We start from the raw sequence: 24,958 nt of genomic DNA, 5'->3' as shown, positions 1-24,958 counted from the left end.
CTCTTTGCAAAACTGGTCCCAGTATGCAGAGCTAGCTCTGTAGCTTTGTACTTATGTGATGGGTTCTTCAGGACCTTCTTTGACAGATTTTCTATTAGGTACAAATGGCTTTTGAGGAAGATCTCCAAATCAATTCACCTTTCTATGACAAATGGAAACACACACACACACAAAATCATATAATTCAAATTCTTTCATTTGTACATGAGGCCCAGAGAAGTTGTGTGATTTACCCAAGTGTTAAGATATTACGGAATTATGGAAAAACCACCGGATCTAGAGTCAGAGAACTTGGGTTCAGATCCTACTTCTGTCCCTCCTTCTGTGATTTTGAATAAATCACTAAACCTCCAGTCAGAGAAAGGAGATCTCTTGGGTAGCACCAACCTTGGAGATTTCTTTGGAGGTGAACCCAGTTCAAGAATTTGGAGAGCTAGTCTTTTCTAGAGGAAGATATTCCAAACAATGAGTTTCTTGGAGAAAGGAGATCACTCGAATGGCCTCCAAGTCTGGAGGAGCAGTGAAGGTGAACTTGTGACTTGAGCAAAAGGCATGAACTTTGCCACCCTCCTCCAAACATTCGTCAGTGATTCAGATACAGAGTCAGTGATGGTAGATACAATGGGAAGGAATGTTGTTTTGTTCAGTAGGCCCAAAATGTGGTTGCTTCCTGATGAACTTTGTGGACTATCTGAATATTTTATGTGTTCTCTCATTCTGCTTATGAGCTTCTGTGAATCTGTTGAGTGTCTTATGTGTTTTCTGCATCTATGAATATTTAGAATGCCTTATGTGTTTTCTGTACCTGTTTATAGGATCTTAGGAGTTCTAGTCATCCTCTTCATTATTTTGTGGTTAAAATAACAGTTATCCTACTCGATATTTATTACCTTGGTTGCTTGGTTGCTTGAATAAAAACTGGTGACTCTCTACTGACATTTTTTTTAAAATTTATTTCTTTAACTTTTAACATTCATTTTCACAAAATTTTGAGTTCCAAATTTTCTCCCCCCTTGTCCCCTCCCCGCACCCCAAAACACCGAGCATTCTAATTGCCCCTATCACCAATCTGCTCTCTTCTGTATCATCCCTCTCTGCCCTTGTCTCCATCCTCTCCTCTGTCCTTTAGGGCCAAATAACTTTCTATACCCCTTTACCTGTATTTCTTATTTCCTAGTGGCAAGAACAGTACTCGACAGTTATTCCTAAAACTTTGAGTTCCAACTTCTTTTCCTTCCTCCCTCCCCACCCCCTCCTTTTGGAAGGCAAGCAATTCAATATAGGCCAAATCTGTGTAGTTTTGCAAATGACTTCCATAATAGTCGTGTTGTATAAGACTAACTATATTTCCCTCCATCCTATCCTGTCCCCAATTACTTCTGTTCTCTCTGTTGATCCTGTCCTTTCCCATGAGTGTCGACCTCAAATTGCTCCCTCCTCCCCATGCCCTCCCTTCCATCATCCCCCCCACCCTGCTTATCCCCTTATCCCCCACTTTCCTGTATTGTAAGATAGGTTTTCATACCAAAATGAGTATGCATTTTATTCCTTCCTTTAGTGGAATGTGATGAGAGTAAACTTCATGTTTTTCTCTCACCTCCCCTCTTTATCCCTCCTCTAATAAGTCTTTTGCTTGCCTCTTTTATGAGAGATAATTTGCCCCATTCCATTTCTCCCTTTCTCCTCCCATATATTTCTCTCTCACTGCTTGATTTCATTTTTTTAAGATATGATCCCATCCTCTTCAATTCACGCTGTGCACTCTGTCTCTATGTGTGTGCGCGTGTGCGTGTGCGTGTGCGTGTGTGTGTGTGTGTGTGTGTGTGTGTGTGTGTGTAATCCCTCCCACTGCCCAGATACTGAAAAGTTTCAAAAGTTACAAATATTGTCTTTCCATGTAGGAATGTAAACAGTTCAACTTTAGTAAGTCCCTTATGACTTCTCTTTGCTGTTTACCTTTTCATGCTTCTCTTCATTCTTGTGTTTGAAAGTCAAATTTTCTTTTCAGCTCTGGTCTTTTCATCAAGAATGCTTGAAAGTCCTCTATTTCATTGAAAGACCAATTTTTCCCCTGAAGTATTATACTCAGTTTTGCTGGGTAGGTGATTCTTGGTTTTAGTCCTAGTTCCTTTGACTTATGGGATATCATATTCCATGCCCTTCGATCCCTTAATGTGGAAGCTGCTAGATCTTGTGTTATCCTGATTGTATTTCCATAATACTTGAATTGTTTCTTTCTAGCTGCTTGCAATATTTTCTCCTTGACCTGGGAACTCTGGAATTTGGCCACAATGTTCCTAGGAGTTTCTCTTTTTGGATCTCTTTCAGGCGGTGTTCTGTGGATTCCTTGAATATTTATTTTGCCCTCTGGTTCTAGAATCTCAGGGCAGTTTTCCTTGATAATTTCATGAAAGATGATGTCTAGTCTCTTTTTTTGATCATGGCTTTCAGGTAGTCCCATAATTTTTAAATTGTCTCTCCTGGATCTATTTTCCAGGTCAGTTGTTTTTCCAATGAGATATTTCACATTATCTTCCATTTTTTCATTCTTTTGGTTTTGTTTTGTGATTTCTTGGTTTCTCATAAAGTCATTAGCCTCCATCTGTTCCATTCTAATTTTGAAAGAACTATTTTCTTCAGTGAGCTTTTGAATCTCCTTTTCCATTTGGCTAATTCTGCTTTTGAAAGCATTCTTCTCCTCATTGGCTTTTTGAACCTCTTTTGCCAATTGAGTTAGCCTATTTTTCAGGGTGTTATTTTCTTCAGCACTTTTTTGGGTCTCCTTTAGCAGGGTGTTTACTTGTTTTTCATGCTTCACTTGCATGTCTCTCATTGCTTTTCCAAGTTTTTCCTCCACCTCTCTAACTTGATTTTCAAAATCCTTTTTGAGCTCTTCCATGGCCTGAGCCCATTGAGTGGGCTGGGATACAGAAGCCTTGACTTCTGTGTCTTTCCCTGATGGTAAGCATTATTCTTCCTCATCAGAAAGGAAGGGAGGAAATGCCTGTTCACCAAGAAAGTAACCTTCTATAGTCTTATTTTTTTTCCCTTTTCTGAGCATTTTCCCAGCCAGTGACTTGACTTCTGAATATTCTCTTCACACCCACTTCGCCTCCAGATCCTCCCAGCCAGCACTTGGGGTCTGAGATTCAAATGCTGCTTCCCAGCCTCAGGGCTTTGGCAGGAGTGGGGCTGCTATTCAGTGTGAGATTAATTTCAAGTGCTCAGCTAGGGGCAGGGTTGCCTCCCAGGCTCAGTTCCCTCAGGGGTTTATGCAGAGACCTTCAACAATGGATCCAGGCTCCTGCCTGCTTGGGGAGCCCTGGTCTGCTCCCGTCTCCGCTGCTGCCTCCCAAGGGGGCCTGAGTTATGGGGGCACCCCACTCCCCTCTCAACCCGCCAAAGAGACTCTCTCACCGACCCTTGTCACCTGTGGGTGGGGGGACCCACGTGGCCGCTGGAGATTCTGTCCCTGAAGCCTGCTTGGATTTGCTCCTCTCAGCGCCACCTGGCCACGGCAGGGCTGGGCTCGCTCCTTGTCCACAGCACTTGCGAGACGTTTTCAGGCTCTCTGGAACAGAAATCTTGTCTGCTCTGTTGTTCTGTGGCTTCTGCTGCTTCAGAATTTGTTGGCAGTTCTTTTTTACAGATATTTTATGGGCTGTGGGTTCGGAGCTAGCGTATGTGTGTCTTTCTACTCTGCCATCTTGGCTCTGCCCCCCCTCTACTGACATTTGAGAAAACCTAAATATGAATTATAAACAAGCTATATTGGGAGAAAATCCCAGGTAGGAATTTTCATCCAAAAAAAAAATAGGACTTTTCTTGTACCAGCTTCTAAGATTATACCTATTCCTTATAATCCCATTATCCATGAATTGCACAGATATATAAGATCTTAGATTTAAAACTAGAATGAACTACCCCCCTCATTTACCAGAGCTAAAATATAAAGGGGTTAACTGACTTGTTTGGATAGTAAATGACAAAGACAGGATTTGAATTCAGGTCCCTTGACTGTAAACCTAGGGTTCTTTCCCCTGTACCATGTTGTCCCCCATGTGAGGTCTACCATCATGAATCTTGTTCAGGTCAGTGAGTCAGTCAATCAATAAATATTTACTAAATGCCTTCTATGTTTCAGGCACTGTGCCAAGTAGTAGGGATATAAAAAGAGGCAAAAGACAGTCCCTGCCCTGAAGAAGCTTGAAATCTAATGGGGAAAGACAACATACAAAGGGAAGCTTAAAAGGGGTGGAGGAAGGTACCTGCCACCAAGGCGTGATGGAGAATCCAAAGGAATGGAGCCAGGTAGAAAATGAGGAGATGGCTGACCTGGGTACCATCCTTAAATGGAGGTTACAGGAGAAACTCTTTTCCTGACCTTCCAATCAATGAGGCAGAAAGTAATGAGAGTACTGATGAGTCAGTGATCTTGAAGGATAATGACATTCCTGTCAACAAGATTCCCAGGGTTTATGATGGGAAAATCCACAGGATTGCAGTACGGTGGAAAATCAAGTCTCAGCTAATAGTGAAGTCAGCGGCCTCATTTCATGATCAAGGAATTGGAGGGAAAATGTCCTTCAATCTCAGTGCTAATACTCTCTCTATATCCTTTCCTTTCCCATCCTGTCCAAGTCTCCTGTGAATGCCTCTATCCCTTTTGCATCTATTTTTCATTATACTTATTTGTGGGAATCTCTCCTTTTTGTCTACTGGATTGTAAATTCCTTGAGAGCAGGGCTCCTCTCTTATTCAACTTTGAATCCCTTTCAGCACCTGGCATAGTTCTTTGCACGTGTAGCATCCAACTTCTACAATCCATAGACCAAGCCTTAGAGTCTGTTTGGGTTCATCCTCTATGCCAAACTGCTCCTTATAAGCCCTCATTTTCCTCTGAACTTCCCCAAAGTGATTGAGGCAATTAGGTGCAACAGTGGATTTAGCACTGAGTCTGGAATCAGGAAGACTGTAGTTCAAATCTAGCCTCAGACACTTTCTAGCTGTGTGACCTTGGGAAAGTCACTTAACCCCTGTCTGCCTCAGGTTTCTTAACTGTAAAATGGGGATTATAAAAAGCACTTAACTCCCTAGGATTGTTGTGAAGATCAAATGAGATAGCATTGGTAAAGCAATCTGACACATAGTAGGTGCCATATAAACGCTAGTTATCATCAGCAGCATCATCCTCGCTATTATTATACCATACGTCATTTACTTAAAATAGATTACCAAATAAATCAAAAGGGATTAATCTGTGTGGAAAGCACTTCTGTCACTCATTCTCAAAACTATCTCTTATTATAGTCCATTTATCTAGATCTTAGACTGGCATATCAGCACAGGGTAAAACAGATGAATCTAGGCCAGTATGTAGCAGAAACCTAATTTGAATTCAGGGCCTTCCATAGAGAGATTGGTTCTCTATGTTGTCTTTCACGGTAGGCATCATTAACCCCAATTTACAAATAGGGAAAATGAGGCTGTGTGAGATTATATAATTTGCACATGGTCAGAGAGCTGGTATATGAGGCATGATTGAAATACAAGTCTTCTGACTCTGCTTCTTACATATGTATCAGATCACAAAAGTGGTGAGCCTAGGATTCCTGCCAGAAAATGTGAAGCGTATGTACACAAATCGAACTTGCTCATTTAAAACACTATCGTTTACTTAATGGTCCTACGAATGGCTTCATGGAAGGCTACCTATCTTTGTTGTCATGTTGTCTGGAATTTATCTTCATATTAGTGTCAAATAAAACCAAAGTTAATGGATTTCTTAACTATTCTTTGCTGTTATATTAACCCTTCTTAGTCAACATGGGGAGAGGGAAGGAGGGAGGAACAAGCATTTATTAAGTGCCTCTTGCGTTGCAGGCACTGTGGTAAGCACTTTAAAAATATTATCCTCACAACAACCTTGAGAGATAGGTGCATTTATTATCCCCATTTTAAAATTGAAGAAGATGAGGTAGACACCTGTTGTTCAGCCATAACACACACACACACACACACACACACACACACACACACTCACGCACTTACTTATGAGTAAATTTGGTTAACACTGACTTTATTTTTATGCTGGAATCAAAGTTCTTCTAGGACGGGGACCAATCTTTTTTTAAATTTTTTCTAACACTGGCTATCTATACACTTGGCAGTAGACTTACTCTGACTGACCCTCAGTCTGATCATATCCTACAGTCAGCAGAGAGCTGGAAATGACCTCAGAACCCATTGGATCCAAAGTTCAATCAAAATGACTCAGCTAAGCAGAGGCAAAAACCAGCAAAGACTCCAAAAGGTCAGTTCTGATTACAGTCCCTGAGTGATCTTTTGGATAGGGTATCAACAGTTTTTGGAATGAACCATTTTACCACTAGATGCCAGGCTCAGAACTATGGATACCAAAAGCATATTTAATAGAAGTGGATCATCATAATCATGGGGCCAGTGACAAGTCACATCATCAGTCATACTGCAAATTGTTTTGCCTGACATTCTTGTCTCACACCTAAAGAGAAAAGGCATCATAGGCTATGAGAGTTTAATTTCTATTTTTATCCCAATTTGTACTTGCTTGAAGTTTGAAATCTTTTCCCTATCTATTCTATTTTCAATGTTCCTGTATTGGACTTGCTCTCCAAGACTATTTAGTTTTGAAGGGTGTGGCTAGATTCAATGAGAAATTAAATAAATAAAATGTTATTTTCACCTTCTGATTCTTATATAGGTCAGCTTCAGTCCATTGGAATCCACAAATTCAGTCTAATAAACATTTTAAATTGCTTGCTCAAATCAATAAGCATTTATTATTTTTAAATATTTTTACTGATATCTCATTTTGTATATCACCACTCCCAGTGTCTCTCCCTACCCCCAGCCATCCTTACTATACAAATAGCATGTTTTAAAGACAAAAAGTGGGGGGAAATCAACATAAGTGATTAATATATTTTAAAAGTCTAGCAATATTTATGGACCTTCAACCTCCTCAAAGTGGTGGGTTGGGAGTGTTTCCTCATATCTCTTCTTTTAAGCCATGCTTGCGTTTTGTAACTTTGCAGCATTCACTGTTGATGTATGTCTGGTTATTCTTTCCTTTTGTATTTTAGTCGCTGTATATATTGTTTTCTTGGTTCTGCTTACTTCACTCTTCTTTGATTCATGTAGATCTTTCTATGTTTCTCTATATACATAACATTCATAATTTCTTACAGCACAGGATATTTCATTACATTAATGTATTATAATAACAATGTGTTTAGCCATTTCTCATTCCATTCTTTGCTATAAGAAAAAGTGCTGCCACATGCTTTTGTGTAATTGGGGACTTTCTTCTTACCAATTGCCTCCTTGGGGTATGAGACTGGTAATGGAATCTCTTGATTGATCAAAAAGTTATTTATACATTTTAGTCACTTAATTTACCTAATTATGTATTGCTTTCCAAAATGGTTGCACCAATTCACAGCTCCATCAAAAATGTGCCAGTGTGTCTATCTTTCCATAACTCCTCCCAATATTAACAATTCCCATCTTTTGCCATTTTTGACAGTTTGCAGGGTGTGAGCTGAAACCTCAAGTTAACGAGCATTTATTAAATGTCTACTATGTGCCAAGCATCGTGCAAAGCACTGGGAATACAAGGCAAAAATTGTCCCTGACCTCAAGGAGCTTACAATCTAAGGGGGAGAGGTGACAACATGCAAACAATTATGTACAAACAAGATATATACCAAATTCATTGCAGATAATTTTGGAGGCACTAACATTAAGGACTCTTGCAGAAAATGAGATTTTCACTCAGATTTGAAGGAAACTGGGGAAGCCAGTATATATACATATGCAAGACATTATGATAGGTACTGGGTACAGGAATAGGGATGGTCCTTGTGATTTTATTGATATGGGGAACTTCCAGATGAGGAAATTCCCTCTATCAATGTAGGTTGGCACCTTCTCTGTAACTTAGAATTTCAAAGAGTTGCCTAAAGTACTGGGAGATTAAGGGGGCACACAGCCACATAAACCTAGGTCTTCCTGTTCCAAGGCCCAGTTTTGTTTTTTTTATCCACTACACCACACTAGTGATACAAAGACAAAAGAGAAATAGTCTCTGAGCTCTAGTAGCTTATGTTCATCATTCAAAATGCTTAAAGTGGGAAAATTTATATAATTAACATGACCAAGGCAGTGAACAAGAGAAGAGGAAATTCACTACTGCCTTTCATTGAAAAAGTAGGGAATATGAGTATGGAACATGGCACATTACGAAAGGTGGTCACTGTGATACTTGGTTCGGATGACCTGTTTTGTTTTCAAATCTTTTCAATAAAGGAAGCTAACTTAGCAACTGAGGTGAAACACAATCTTTTTGCTAAGACACAAACAAAAATAAAATGGAGGATAGGATAAAATGAACCTTTCAAAAATTTAAAACATTAGGATTATCTAAAATGTTGAAGGGGAGTTGAGGGATATGAGTAGGAGAGGGATGATGTCACAAATTCGGTTGGGATTGCCTGGAGCACCCTCATTGACCAAAGATGGTCTTTAGATCATACTTTGAGAAGTGCTAGATTGGGTAACCACAAGGTAAACTATGTTATTGTAAAATTCCTATTATAATCCCTCAGTGTACAGTGGCTGGGCACTGGACATGGAGTCAGGAAGACTCAAATTCAAATTTGGTCTCAGACAATTACTAGCTATGTGAGTCAAGGAAGGTCATAACCTGTGTTTGCCTCAGTTTCTTCAACTGTAAAATGGTGATAATAATAGCACCTACCTCACAAGAGTTGTTGGGAGGATCAAATGAGATGATATTTACAAAGTATTAGCAAAATGTCTAGGAGGTGCTTAACAAATACTTGATTCTTTCCTTCCTTCCTCCCTCTAGGGAAAGAACAAGAATCTTCCAACAGTGTTAGTTTGATCATGTCTCTTCCAGGAATTGGTCCATCCATTTACCCTCCCCTAACAGTCAGTCAGTTGCCAGATCTTACCAATTCTATGCCTACATCTCTGTAGACAGAGCTACCTCTCTCTACTTTCATAGATACTAAGGCTAGGCCTTTCAATTTCACCTTTGCAACATTTCTTCAAATACCCCCGCTTCTCTGTTCTGACAGTGCCACCACTGTAGTGCAGGTCCATCATCGCCTCATGCCTGAATTACTGTAATAGCCTGCTGGTGGATCTGCTGCTTGCCTCAAGTCTCTTCCTAATCCAATCCATTTAACCACTAAAGTGATTTTTCTAAAACACATGAGCATGTCATCCCTTTACTCAATAAACTCTAGTAGCTCTCTATTGCCTCCAGGAACAAATACAAAATGTTCTGTTTGGCATTCAAAGCCCTTCATAACCTAGCCCTCTCCTACCTTTCTGGTCTTCTCACATCTTGCTCTCTGACATACTTTTTCATCCAGTGACACAGTCCTCCTGGCTTTTCCACAAACAAGACACACCATCTCCAGCTCCTGGCATTCTCTTGGGCTGAGCCTCATGCCTAGAACACTCTCCCTCCTCTGTTCCAGTTACTGACCTTCTTGGCTTCCTTTAAGTCCTAACTAAAACCCCATTATTTACTGGAAGCCCTTCCCAACCACTCTTAATTCCATGTCTTCTTTTTGTTAATTATTTCCTATTCATCCTGGATATACCTTGCTTGGTACACAGTGTTTGCATGTTGTCTCTTGAGGGCAAGTACTATCTTTTGCTTTTTGCTTGTTGACTGATTCTGAGATACAACTCATTCTTGAGAAAAATCCATGGATGGTGAAGAGATAAACATGGTGCTGAAACATTCCTGCTAAACTCCAGATAATCCCAGAAGACCCATATATCCCTTCTGGACATACCCTATAGGATAAAATCATGAAACACTAGGCTTTTGAGTGATACTTATTCAAAGGCAAGAAATTCAAGGTGAAAGATATCTCTACTGTTTTTGAGAGGGCTCGAGATCTCAGTGGATTTATTTTTGTCTAATAAACCACCTGCCCAGCACAAGGAACAAAAGATACTCTAAATAACAGATTGTCCAGGAGTGCCAAGGAAAAGGAAGGCATGGGTTCTTCCAAGAAGAGCCAGGCTCTAGACATTATTTGTATTAATCACTGAACATGATTTCATAATGAACCCTTGTTAGCAGGAGCTTTGACCAAGGCAGATGGAGTCATTCCAACTTTCTGCTAAGCAACTTGAAATGAAAAGTTCTTTCAGGCATTTTGAGATGTCTCCCAAGAGCTCAGCACTAGAGTACTGATAATCTTTTTTTTTTTAATCAGCAGGCTGGTTCTAAATTTGGTCCGTTCCCAAGAAAAAATGAAATTAAGAAATTATTTCAAGAGCTCTAATCAGGAAGCATCCCCTGCAGTGTGAGGGTGATTGCAAACTGGAATGCTCAGGAAATGGTGCCACCTCTTACATAACGCTTTCCTGATCCAATAGTTGTTAGCAAACTCATTTTTTTTTACATTATTTTGACTACTTTGTATTTACATACTTGCATACCTGCTTTATCTCCTAACAGAATGTAAGAAACTTGAGGGCAGGAACTTTCATAGAATTTTAGAGATGGAATGGTTTAGAGATGGAAGGGACCTTTGAATCCAACTAGTTCATTTTATAATTGAGAAAAATAAGAACTGGAGAGAGGAAGTGATTTGCTCATGGTCCTATATGCAGTAAGTGGACGTAGCCGGTTGTTGTTTTGTCTTCATAATCCCTGTGTCTTATACAATGTAAGTGCCTAATAAATGTTCATTGAGTTGAGTTGAATTGACTTGTCTGAGACAAAAGAAGTTTCAGCTGGAGACATCCTAGCTATCTAGCACTGAGCTTATAGGATGATGCCTATAAGCCTTAAATGAAACCCTATGTTTTACTTAACTTTCTGATTTTTGACATGACATTTATCTACAAAAGATTTGCTGAAGGATGGAGAGAATGATGGAAGTGGTAGCCCAAGGGAACAAAGCAGGTTCAGATGAATATATGCAGGAAAGACCTTCCCTTTTCAGATGACGTTCATGTACCCTGCATACGTTTTATATCTATCTAGCTACTTGCATGTTTTTTCACCCATTAGAATATATGCTCCTTGAGAGAAGGAGCTGGTTTTTCTGTTTGTTTATGTGTTTTATTTTTCTCTTCTTTGTTCCCTCAGCATTCAGAACACTGGCTGATGTATTGTTGTTATTGTTTCAGATGTGCCCAACTCTTCATGTACCCTTCTGGGGTTTCCTTGGCAAAGATACTGGAGTGGTTTGCCATTTCCTTTTCCAGTTCCTTGTACAGATGAGGAAACTGAGGCAAACAGGGTAAAGTGACTTGCTCAGGAACACACAGCCAGTAAGTGTCTGAGAATAGATTTGAACTCAGGAAGGTGAGTCTTCCTGACTCCAGGCCTAGCACTCTATCCATTCTGCCACCTCATTGCCCTGGCTGGCATAGGAAATGCTTGTAAATTAAATGCATTTTGTTGAATTAACTTTAATAAATCATTGATTTTAATCCATCCCCCTTGATTTGACAGATGAGGAGCCTGAGACCCAGAAGGGTTTGTAGTGGAGGTAGGATTTGAATTATTGTCTTCTGGCTCCCAGGATAGTGCTTTTCCTACTGTGCCATACTGGAGCATTCTTACTCTTGCCAGGATCCCACCAACCCAGGCTTGAAAGATGGGAGATCTTTGCAGGATCACATGGTATCCAGACAGCAACAAACAGTGGGAGGAGGACTTGAGTCATACTTTACAATTAGGGCTTGAGAGATACCCAATTCTTCCACATCCAAAATAGTGAATGGCAAAAGCACAAAGACAGAGGGTCAGATTTAATGGGGAAGAATTTTGTTAAGTGGTCAGTTCTATTCTAAATAGCATTTGTTCACTGGAAAGACAGCCAACAGGAAAATGAGGCAAAGGGAAAGCCCAGCATCATTTAAATCACTGTGTAGGAAATCAAAGTCCATGTTGGTCAAAAAGAAACCATAATTAAAGTTAGGGTCTGTCTTTGGATTTAGGTATAATCTATTTCTCTTTTTATGAGATAAAAAAGCTATCTCTTCATTACCAAATAGTTGGTGTAACAAAGCACTGTTAGAAACATCTGTCTGGCCCAAGGGCTATCTAGCAATCACAATATTTTTGGGAAAGAGAAATGGGCAGGAAAAGGGAATAAACTTATGCATCCTGAGTTTCCAAAAGGAGAATTTTGAGGTTGGTGAAACCCTAAATTTCTCTGATATTTGAGTCCCTGTGAGTTGAATGAGAAACACTTGAATAACAGTGTATAAAATCCATTGGATTATTGGCACTTAATGTTGCTACCTCAAATGGCAAAAATAACTTTCTCTTAAATTTTTTTCCCAGTCTATAAAAATATTCCTTTTTTGAAAACTCTACTTTTCACATGGTGTATACTTTTATATATCAGTTGTGATCAGAATAATTACTAGGGCAGGGTGATCTCAGCTTCAGACTACAATGATGATATTGGGGGAAGCCTGCTTTGGGGACAGAACACTTTAAACACCATGGTCCTCCATCATCCCTTCCCCACCCCCCTCCACAGCTTTGTGGAGTAAGATTCCTCTCCAAGGGTGTGGTGGAGGTAGGAACTAGACTCCAGTAGATGGCATGTGAATTTTTTCCATGTGAAAGTGTCTTCTGCCTCCACAGACGATCCTCCCTCCCCACCCCCAAAATGCCCTTGTTTTTGCCCCAAGTACAAGAATTCTTGGTTTTAGTTCTGATTACAACAATCTTTTTAACAAATATGTGTGTGCTATGGTGTGCATGTGTGTGTGTGTGTGTGTGTGTGTGTGTGTGTGTGTGTGTGTGTGTGTGTGTGATGGGGGAAGGACAGAAGTTCTGAAATTCTCTTTAAAAGCAGCAAATAAAATGGAAAAAACAACACGTTGTAACTTCAGCTATTTTGGGTTGTGTAACATACCTTTGACATGAAGGTCTGTCTATGGGCTCTCCATCTCACAATGTACTCTATTAATACAGAGTGTATTTCTCCATCTTCCTTCAAGTTTCAGCTCCAGAGGCCTTTCCTGACTTCCCCAGCCCTACTCTCAGCACCTTCCACTCTGAGATTCCCTTGCATTTACTCTTCTGTTATACTAATAGAGTTACATATTTACATGTCATCTCCTAAATTACAATCTAAGCTTCTTGGGAGCAGGGCCCTGGTTTTTGCCTTTCTATATATCCCCAGTGCTTTGTACTGTTCCTGGCATATAGTTAACACTTGATTGTTGTGGTTCACCCTTCATTTTTGAAGACCAATAACATTACTTTTGGGTGACGTTTTGACTTGCTGCCTATGAAATTGGATTTAAGTAAGGCAGAGTTGGGCAAAGTTATCAACCGTATTCTCTTTTCCAGAGTCATCGAAGTCCAATGGCAAGACAAAAGTCCTTTGAAAATGACTAGAGATGGCTCAGGGATGCAGTGGATGACCTTGGCATCTTCGATGTATGACCAAAGTTTTAATTGCTACACAGCACCTACTTCAGCTGCTTTTGAGGCTGTTGGAAAATATTGGTCTCATCCGCTCATTTCATGGGGAGAAGTCTTCACATGCTTGGGATGTATGGGGTGTTCAGGGAAAACGAGCACCTTCAGTGAAAGGGCTTGCTGACATCCACCTTTGCTGGCCACTTGTCATCCAACTCTAACCTGTAGTTCCAAGAAGCCATAGCATGTGCAGCAGCCACACCCCAGGACCATTTAGGCAGATGGGCTAAACCATTTAGGTAACCAAGGGGCCTCAAACCTGTTGGAGAGTTAGGGAGATGCCTAGTCAACCATTTAGTACATGCTTGTCACTGACAGACTGGTGAAGCTTTCCATTCCTTTATGTCATTAAGACGTTTCTGAGGAGCACTCAGTGAAACTTCACCACTCACTCTATCCTAATTACTCTGCCGAGTGCTGCTAATGGCCCATCAATCATGTTTTGGCAGAGAGACAGATTGCTGGAGATGTTTTCAATCCACTGCCAGTAGATGATGGTTGAGGAAAAGTCAATTCTGAGGGCAAACAGTTATAATCAATTAATCAATCAGCAAGTATTTATTAAATGCCTGCTCTGAACAAGCATTTTGCTGTCACATTAAATACTTAAGCTCCTCTATTAAAGCTGGGCCAAAAATAAAGGGCAGGAAATTTTGACCAAAAAGGATGAAAGGGGCTTCCCTCCATCTTTTGGTTCATGAATTCCATAAGAATGTTGTCAATATCCCCACAACTTGAGCTAGCCACAAAAGTGCATTGATCATATCTGAATATTGCTAAAGGTAGGTAAGATGGTAGATAGGGTAAAGGATGCAGGAATCAGAAAGATTCACTGCCTTCAAACACTGCCTCAGACACTTACTAGCTATATGACCTTGAACAAGTCACTTAACCAGTCTATGCTTGTTTTTTTTTTTCATTAGCAAAATGAAGGAGTTAAACTTAATAGCCTCTAAGGTCCCTTCCAGGTCTATAATCCAGTGAGCCCATAAATAGAATTAACATTCTCCTTGGAGGCATAAACAGTGTAGGGAATTCTCTGTGTATAAGTGGAGGAGAGCAGCCCAGTTACTTCTGCAGATTTATGCTTAGAGAAATTTTCCATTCTGTCTTAGATTTGGGTAACCAAATGCTTTGTGTTAGCCACCCACTTCCAAACTAAACACGGGAGTCTGACATTAACTTCAGGCAAAGAAACTGCCTTAAGGAGCCTTAATGTCAAACCAAACCAAAAAAACTGCATTAAAAAATGTGTCTGCAAAAATCCCATGGTGTTTAGACTACAATTTCCTTAACGGGAACTCAGTGCATCTGAGTGACATTTAGAAATCAGTCCTCCATCAGTCTTCAGGTGTTACAGAAGAAAGATAAACATTGTCCTCTAGTTTACCAATCACGAACTTGCATCACAGAGACTACATGATTTGTCCTCTCACAGCATCACACAACAACCACGCATATGGACTGGGGAATAAAACTCCAGCCTCTCTTTTCATAGGATTTTCACCTCGAGATTTCTTTTTCCTCTCCTCTCATTTCTTCTCCTTCTCCTTCTCTCTCTTTCTCTCTCTCTCTCTCTCTCTCTCTCTCTCTCTCTCTCTCTCTCTCTCTCCCCCCCCTTCCACTCTTCATCTCTTCTGTCTCTCTGTCTCTATCTCTTTCTCTCTCCCCCCATCTCTCTGTCTCTGTCTCTCTCACTGTCTGTCTCCTTTCTGTCTCTCTCCCTCCATAGAAGGGCTCTAAATACTTTATTCTCCCCACTGCAATCCAACTTCCACATAACTGCCAAAGTAATATTACCAAAGCACAAGTCTGACAAGGTCATGCTCTTGCTTAAAAAGCTCCAGTGGCTCCCTACTGCCCCTAGGATCAAATGCAAATTTCTCTCTTTGGTGCTTGAAGTCTTTTATGTGCTGGCTCCAAACTACCTTCCTGGTCTTATTATATGTTGCTTTCCTTCATATACTCTTCAGTCCAGCCTTTCTGATCCTCACACGCAATTTTCCATGTCCTAACTCCATGCTTTTGTGATAGTGGTGCTCTATGCTTGGAATGAACTCCCTCTTCATCTCTCTCTGCCTCTGAGAATCCCTAGCTTCCTTTAAGGCTCAATTCAACAATCTTATTTCATTTAAATGCATTGAAAAGTATTATTCTAAGAAGGAGTCCATAGCCCTCACCATGGACCAAAGGGGTCCATGACACACAAAAAGTTAAGAACTGCTGTCTTAGCTGATGGTTTTTAAAGTTGCTGTGGCTGGAAAAAAAAGATCACTTTGGGGCCTACCTTCTAGAGATGGACCTGTCTGAACTTAGCTAGGCTGGTCCATGGATGATAGGCACATAGTCTTTGCTGGGCCTGCGCTCCAAGCTTTTCTGAGTTGGAAGGCCCCATCAGAACTTGGGCCTCATTGGAGCAGCCTTCAAGAAACCATGATTATCTTTTGCCCAGGATGAGGCTTTGAAGTTGGAGTAAGACTTTAATGGAGTAGACAGAAATGCTTATGTTATTGGCCAGTCTACTTCATGAACACTGCAGAATGTAACTAACTCACAATTACCTTACAGGGAAGATAAAAAATGAAAATAAGGGAAAATACCTGACAACCCAACCATTTTCATTTTAGCCACTTCTTTCAACCTCTTCCCTTAACCTCTCTCACAAGATGTAAGCAAGATACAGAAAGCACCGACGAGAGTTTCAACGTTTCTCCCTCCCTCCTTGGGTTCAATGTCTGATGGAAAAGCTAATGAACAAAGAAAACACCAAAAGTCTGGCTTCAGGGAGGGAGGGAGAGAAGCAAAGAACTCATTCAGAGCATTCCCCAAAAGAAGAATAAACCCTGCACATAGTAGGTGCTTAAGAAATGTTTGGCTAGTTGGCTGACAGGAACAAGCCAGCTGGAAGCTAAAAGGAAGGGGTGTAAGAGCCAATTGTTAAATTTTCAGTGTGAGTGAGCATTAACACTTGGTTCATTGTTTTACTGATTGTCTCGACTTAAGAAAGTGATGCCGAAAATGATACACACACCCATACACACAGGTATGGCAGTTCATTAAACACTGACCAGCACACTCCTGCTGACACAGAATCTCAAGATGATTTTTTAGGGAGTGGAATAGGAACCATTTTTGTTCATGTAATCCCACAGAGCCAACATTATAGACAACTATCAGCCTGAGCTTGTAGTAAGGGCCTGTTTCCTCTAGAGGACTCCTTTGGACACTTTACTAGCCCTGGAACCTTGGACAAATCACTTCACGTTCTCAGTTACCTCCTCTTTGAAAGTGAAGGTGTTGGATTTGCTGACCTCTAGATCTTTCCAACTGAATTCTTTGAGCCTGTTCATATGTTCGATGACAACCATTGGCTATTAAAGAAACTGTTTCTCATGGCCAACCAGGTTAACTGCTAACAGTAACCAGGAGTGTGCTGATAAATGTTGAACAACCAACCCTCGAATGTTTTTTTTTTTCAATTTAATCACCATTATTATTTATGTCATTACTTTCTTAAGTCTAAACAGATAACCAACCAATCAATCAAGCTCTAATTTGTAGCATTTTCTGATTTGCAAGGTACAAATGGAAGGCAGCATAGGAGATAGAGCTCTGGGACCTGAGTTCAAATTCCACCTCAGTTACTTAGTAGCTATGTGACCCTAGGAAAGTCACTTAACCTGTTTGCCTCAGTTTCCATAGCTGAAAAAAGGAGCTCATAATAGCACCTACCTCATGGATGTGAGGATCAATGAAATGATATTTGCAAAGCACTTAGCACAATGCCTGGTACACAGTAGGTACTTAATAAATGCTTTTTCCCTTCCCACAATGAAAATTAAACAACTCTTAGGATTAAGTAGGAGTCAGCTTCCACACACCATAGACAGAAATTCATACTCTTCTGTTATGGGCCAAGACAGAGGCAGGATCTCTCATGGGAAGAGACATAAAAAGAAGAGAGAGGAAAATACACAGATATTTTTCTTTTCATATCGTCTGATAATCTTGATTTTCTGATAGGCCCATTAAATGATGAATAAAAAGCCTTCATATTATGTTACCAAATACTAGCTGCATGATAACTGGAAAGAATGTGAATGAATGAATGAATGGCATTTATTAAGCATTTACCATGGGCAAAGCATTCTGCTAAGCACTGGGGATACAGATAGGAAAGCAGAACAATCTCTGCTCTACAGAAGCTCATGTGCTAATGGAGATTTATTACATCACATATAATATGAACTCCAACCCTCGCTCCCAAGCTTGCTTTCGTCTTCTGACTGTAAGCACTGATTTCATTTCTGGGTACACAAGAACACAAAGGAGCACAAACATTTCTGTTTCTAGATCTGTGGTGTTAGCTTTGGTTTCCTCTTTTAGTGTAGACTTGGCCTTGTTTGTAAAGGGGATAAAGACCACAGTTAGTCCTTGAACACTTTCAGAGATACAAAATCACAAACGAAGAAGCAGTTGTGGGACGTGAATTAATTAGCTTAGCACGTAGAAAATATGCCCTTCTGAGTCAGGGAGGGAGGCTACTAGGGGTCAATGACCTCAGCATTCAACTAGGGTCTAGAGTACTTACATTCTACTGCTGACTGAACTGCTGACCTACTGTGTAACTTGGCTTACTGTTTGACTCTGGCCAAACCACTTGAACTATCCATAGTCACACAATGGAACAACAGTCACTCTGTAGGATATTTCTAGGGAAAGTTGGCTAATGTGTGTAAAGTACTGGGTGATTCTAGGCAAATGCCAGAACATGACTACACATTAGTGTGGTAACAACTAGTTCTATTAGCAGATGACAAAACCTGGGGGTGGAGAGTTGACAGTACACAATACCTTATACTTACATACTTTTTCTCAGCACAAGAGCTCTATGTACTTTTCAAACAGTGAGCAATGAAATAGTTAGTCCCATGTGGGTGTAAGGTAAAGGTTGGCACTAACTTTTTTTTGCAGGTGCAGAAATGGGCATTGGTTTTGTTAGCTCAGACACTGAGTCATAGAGAAACATTGGTTAAAGTCAAGAATTCTGACCCTCACATCCCTCTGCTATCACTCTCAGGTCCCCAGTGATCTGATCCTCCCAATAAGGTCTGGGTTGATTTTTTTCTTATGTAAAGTTTGAAAGTCTAGAGACTTTGTGACCCAAAAGAAACACATCACCTTACAGCTGCAACTTGTAATTACTGTATATATTTATTGAAAAATAAAAGGCACAAAATAACAAGTATCCATTGGGTCCCTAGGTCTGTACCTCACCAAGCAACTGCTTAAAACCACCCATGAGATTCAGTCTATTTAATATAATGTCCCCAAGAAGGAAAAAAAAGGAACAGGACCCTAACCCCCCTCAACCAACAGTTTGTACTATGGAGAAAACTTGGAATCAGTAAATGGAAGACACTTAGAAATATGGCTTGTCTTAGCCAAATGCAGTGATTCCATTCCTATAGACCAAGGTGCTGGTCATTCCTCAGAGGCACTTGGCTATATCTGCATCTTGACAATACTCTAAAGAATGGAATTCCCATTGCAATTTACATTTGAACTGAAAAGACTGTATGTTGTCCAGGAGACAAAATTTTTCTCATGGTAGGAAGCCCATCTCATAACTTCCATCAATAGTGTAGCCAAAGGCTGAAGAATCTACATCTATTCACATGTATGGTGATGTGACCTCATAATTAGACAATGACCAAGAATCCATTATAAATCTTGCATCTTAACAGGACAATGGAAGCTTCATCAAATATACATAAAGTCAGCACCTCGTTATCTAGTAATGCAGGCATTTTTCAGGCAAAGAAATTAAATGAATAAAATCATAGAAATGTAAAAAATACTTGAGTTCACCAGAAGAACAGTGCTACTAATTAGCCCTCTGGGGAGACTTATATAAAGGGATCTCATGTAGATATTGAAGGAGACTTCAAATGGATGTGCAAATGTATCTGGTAGAACAGAGAGTCATGAAGGAGAGAAAATTCCCATACTAAAATCCTAAGAATGGGAGTAGGGTGGAAAGTCCTGAGAAGAAGACTGTTTTGAGCCTAAGCAGATGTTGTTGGGTGAAATCACTTCTTTTCACTGTAAGGAAGAATCCTCAAGGAAACAAATAAAAAAGAATGAGGCCCCAAAGATGTTGTTATACATCCTCTCTAAACTGGGGGTGCAAAGAATACTTCACAAACTAACTGGACCCCTGTGTATACAGAATCCATTGATGAAAGATTGTGATTTTAATGTTGTTGGACAGCTAGGTGGAGCCATGGATAGAGTAAATCAGGAAGACTCATCTTTCTGAGTTCAAATCTGGCCTGAGACACTTACTAGTTGGGTGTCACTTAACCCTGTGTGCCTCAGTTTCCTCATCTGTAAAATGAACTGGAAAAGGAAATGGCAAACCATTCTAGTATCTTTGTCAAGAAAACCCCAAATGGGGTCATGAAGGGTCAGATATGACTGAAAAGTGACTGAACAATAACAACAAATTGTTGTTTTTAATCAGACCTAAGATTTCATCAGTGTAGGCAACTCCTAGTAAAGGACTTTCACCATCAAAGTAGATCAGCACTTTTCTGCCACTCTGGGTCTCAGAGTACTGCTTAGGGGTACGCTGGCAAAGGAACACCCAGCATGGCAGGCCCACATTAAAGAAGGTACTGTGCTCTATGAACCAAGCAAAGTTGTCGTAGCTCAAAAGAAACATGAGATGCACAAATTTAGAGACATCTCCACTCATACTCATACTCATACTCATACTCATATAGACTATTCTTGCCCAATCTGACAGACCCTTCCAAGTGAGGATTAGTCTGATCAGTCACAGTTAGGCACACTGTACTTTGACCCCAACACAGTGATGCCATTCTGGTCCTCTTTGAGAACAAAGGACAACCAACCAGCCAGGGGTACAGAGAGGCTGTGACTTGATCAGCATCAGATAGTCACTATGTGTCAGAGATGAGACTTGAACCAGGTCTTCATAACTGAGGCCAGCTCTTAATATGCTCTGCCAGGTTGCTTCAAGCGCAGTAAGCTCTGGCTCAATAGGTTCAATAACTCTTATGACTTACTTATGTACCCCTACATTAAGGCTGTTAATCCAGGTATCATCTTCAGCTCATTGGCAGCTGGTGTTGGAACACCTCTGCAGTAATCCCAGTTAATTATCCACCTATCTCCCCTACTTTATTCTTTCTTACCAGTAGTGGAATCATTAAATTTTAATGACATCTCAGAAAGTAGTCCTACTGTTATGGAAAGATATGTGTGTGTCTGTATGTAATGGTAGGCATAGAACCTAGGGACATAAACATGCTTACTAACCCACTTAACAGATGAGAAAATTGAGGCACTAGGATGTATATGCTCTGCACATTTACAAAAGCTATTCCCCATACCTGGAATTCATTCCATCCTCCTATATGCCTCCCAGAATCCTTAACTTCCTTCATTGGTTCAACTCAATTCTGATACCAGCTCTTAGCTTAACCCTTCCCTAAATCCCCCTCCCAAGCTGTTATTGGTCTCTCCCTAAATATAAGTGACCTTTCATGGACCTATCAGAAAATATGTTGTGTGTGCCCTGACCCCTGCCACCTTGAGGACAGGACTATTTAATATTCCCCTTTCTATTCCTAGTGCCCAGAACAGGGCACCTAGCATACACTATTTATTGAATTCAGTGATTAGCTCATGGTCAAATGACAAGTTAGGATCAGAGTGAGGACTAAAGCTCAGACTGCAATCTTTTGATCATGGAAGCACACTGATTCTTTTTAGAGCAAAGAAATTTTTTTGTAAGTCTAGAGATCATGAAATACACTTCTCAGAATTTCAGCTAGAAGCAGTCTCAGATGCTAATTAGTCCAATTCATTACCTGAACACAAATCCATTCTAACCACTTCCCCAATAAATGATTATCCTCACTTTCAGGCTTAAGGAGAAAAGTAATGAATTCTATATGTGGGTTGCAGTAAAAGATGAGGCAAGATCTGAAAGAATGCATTTATGCTGGGGATCTTGTTAGCCTGTGTCTCAGAGGGCTGTAGAAATCCATTCTGCCCTCAACAGGGTCAGACAATGGCAGGAGAGCCATATATACAGGAGAGCATCTGATGAAAAGTATGTTTATATGCATATCCTTAGAATGGATGCCCATTCTCTCCATCTCTGCTAATTGAAATCCTTTTCTCCAGGAGTAGTGGTTGATGCCTTTAAGTCTGTGCTGCTGGAGAGTCTGAGCCTGGAGATCAGCTGAGTCTGAGAGTTATGAGCTGCAGTGGGAGGATTAAATTTGGTCTAGTTTCCATGATAAGTCAAGCATGCATATGGTGGACCCCTGGAGACAGAGGGTTACCAGGCTGCCTAAAGAGGGATGCACTGGTCCTGGTCAGAAAGATGCAGGTGGTGTAGAACTTCTGTGCTGATTAGTATTGAGATCAGGATGGTGAAAGACTGTTTGTACTATCAGCCTAGGCAAGACAGGGAAACCCAAGAGGGAAAAAATGGAAAAGAGTAAGACAAAGGGAAAGGAAAAAGAAAAGGGAGGGAGGGAGAGAGGAGGGAGGAAAGGATAGAAGGAAGGTAGGAAGGAGAGAAAGGGAAAGGGAAGGAGAGAGGAAGAAAGGGAGAGAAATAGAAAGAAAAGAAGGAAAAGAGAAAGAAAAACAGAAAGAGAACAGAAAAAAGAAAAGAATTCTTTTCCTTCAAGGCCAGACTCAGAAGCTTTTTCTTATATAATCTCCCCTGATTTCTCCCAGTTCAAAGTGATTTGTCCTTTTCGGAATCCCTCATGCTTCTCTTAGACATCTCCTATACACTTAATCATTTTCTAACTTGTATTGTAGTTGGCTGTATGTGTTGTTAACTTCGAGGGCACAGAAGGTCATTTTTCACTGCCATATTTCTGGCACTTATGTACCTGGTACATATCAGATGCATAATAAATGTCTGTTTAATTGAACTGAACCGAGGAGAGGAAAGCCAGCAACCCAAAAGTAGGGCTGATTCTGTGTTTGGAGGAAAATGAGGCTATACCAAAGGTGTAATAAAAATATCTTCTATGGGATTTAAAAATATACACATATATAAACTACTCTAATTTTCAATGCCCCTTTGATACAAGTGTGGGATACCCAAGCTCCACTAACTCGAGGCTGCCCAGCAACCGTTGCAGCTCCCAGTGGTGACAACTTACAAGACCAGAGCACAAGAGCACTGGCTTTTGGGTACAGCATCTCGAGTTACACCTTAAGGTAGCTAGCGTGGGCATGTTCCTGTTTGAGGGAGTTGATATGAGGAATCTGAGCCCCTGGGGAGGACAGCTTCTCACTAAGTTTGCGGTTCATAAGCTCCATGCGACGGCTGTTCTTCTTGGCCTGACGCAAAGATCTCTTGACCTTTTTCACCCTATCGCGGAGCTGCTTGTTGCGTTTCTCCAGGGAGGCCACCTTCTGCTGTAGCTTCTTAACGTGGTGTTCCTCCTCAAACAGGGCCTTCTGTACCGATGAACACATGAGCTGCAAAAAGGACGGCAAAGAATGAATTAAAGTGAAATTCCAGAAAATCTTTTCCCAGGAAAGTACGTTCTGAGCCCCATATTTTTAAATCACTTTTAAAATTTAAATTTTAAAATCTATCAGCAGAACAATTTCCTCCTAACAATCCTGTGAGGTAGATGGTGCAAGTATCATTATTCCCATTGCACAGATGTACAGAGAACAATAAGTTTTGAGGAGAGGTCAAAGACCTTGAGCTGAAAGGGACATCAGAGGTCATTTAGTCCAAATATCTCATTTTGGAGATAAAGAAACTAAGGTCCAGGGAAAGCAAGAGAATCACCCCAAGGTCACATTGGTAACATCAGAATCAGGATCTGAATCCAGGTTCCTGAGTCAGTGCTTTTTCCACTGCACCATTCTGACTAGCCCAGGGTCACAGGCAAGTGGCAGACAGTCAGGTTCACACCCAAACTCTTCTGACTCCAGTGCTTTTAATAATAATCCATTTCTGCTTACTATACTACCCCTGGCAAACCAGACTTGAGTGCCAGAGAGCTACTATAAAGAACTGACCCTGGGTCAGCCTTGATCTGATAATTATTTGGTTATGTGGCCACTTCTTACTTAGGTTCATTTCATCATAGGTGTTGACCATCTGTGAATGGCCAGGTGGTAAAGTACATAGAGTGCAGAGACTGGAGTCAGGGAGACTTGAGTTCAAATGTGACCTCCGAGACTTACTAGCTGTGTGACTCTAGGCAAGTCACATAACTGCTGCCTGCCTCAGTTTCCTCATTTATAAAATGGGGATAATAATAGCATCTATCTCTCAGCAATGTTGTGACGATCAGAGTTAATAATTGTAAATGGACTTAGCACAGTAGCTAGCACATAAGGGCTATAAAAATGTTAGCTACAATTAATGATTATCAAACCACTATTTTAAAAAATCAAAAATTACATATTAAGTATCTACTATATACCAGACACTATGCTTGGTGTTGGGGATCCAAACAAAATAAATGGAATGATGCTTAATTTCAAACTCTATGTTAGCTACCAATAAAACAGAGACTTTCAGAAAATAGGAGATAAGAATAAAGTAAACCAAAAAGCAGCCCTACCCCTGAGTAAACTTGATCATGTGGAGCTCTGATATGTTGGGGTTTGTAAAAATCATTTTACCCTTAATCTTTCAGGAAAATTAAAAAGAAATATTCTACTAGTTTAGAAGGAAAGCAGTGAAGATGAAGGAGTTATCACATCAGACGATCTAAGCTTTGGATCTATTGGAGGAACTTCAAAGAAAGTAATCTGGGGTTCACCTGAGAATACTGGCCCCCTTCTTGCCATTCCTTGAAACTTGATGGTAACAAATTTATATATGTAACAAATTTATATATATAACAATTTCATATATATATGTGTGTGTGTATATACACACATATAGTGTTATACACATATATAACATATATAAATATATATAACTATGTATATTTATATATAAATATAGTGTTACTAGAGCAATAAATACTCCCCAAATGTTAGGAGTCCAACTTAGGTATCCAATATCAATGGGAAACCACGTTGAGCCAATGGGACACTATGTCCAACACTGCCCTCTTCTGGCTAGATTGAGGCCTTTCCTCAGAAGCAAAGAGATCGGCACCCCACCACCAACACCACACCCAGTTTGGGTAAGTTGGATGAACACTGTTATGGATTCACAGAGTTTCTTCTATTGGCATTTTCCTGCTTGGGTTCAGCTAATTAGTAGGAGAAAGGCATTAGGAGAAACTATTAAATAAAAATAAGAAAAATTACGGGTTGGGGAATTTTAAGGGAATGCATGTCCGACTCTAAATGCGCTGAAGCCAACAGCATCAC

At 40.4% G+C, this 24,958-nt stretch overlaps 1 protein-coding gene across 1 annotated transcript in view; it reads right to left on the bottom strand.

The window, feature by feature from the left end:
• Positions 1 to 18,741: 18,741 nt before the first annotated feature.
• Positions 18,742 to 24,958, bottom strand: part of CCDC3 (coiled-coil domain containing 3) — a 118,539-nt gene continuing 112,322 nt past the window's right edge. Inside the window, exon 3 of the mRNA XM_072653307.1 lies at positions 18,742 to 23,089. Coding sequence (XP_072509408.1) covers positions 22,814 to 23,089 — 276 coding nt within the window. The 3' untranslated portion in view covers positions 18,742 to 22,813. The remainder of the gene's footprint in view (positions 23,090 to 24,958) is intronic.

Source organism: Notamacropus eugenii, chromosome 3 (genome assembly GCF_028372415.1).
Source record: "Notamacropus eugenii isolate mMacEug1 chromosome 3, mMacEug1.pri_v2, whole genome shotgun sequence".
NCBI classification, from domain to species: domain Eukaryota; kingdom Metazoa; phylum Chordata; class Mammalia; order Diprotodontia; family Macropodidae; genus Notamacropus; species Notamacropus eugenii.
The sequence above is the reverse complement of the archived record's forward strand: the minus strand, read 5'-3'. Positions and strand labels throughout refer to the sequence as shown.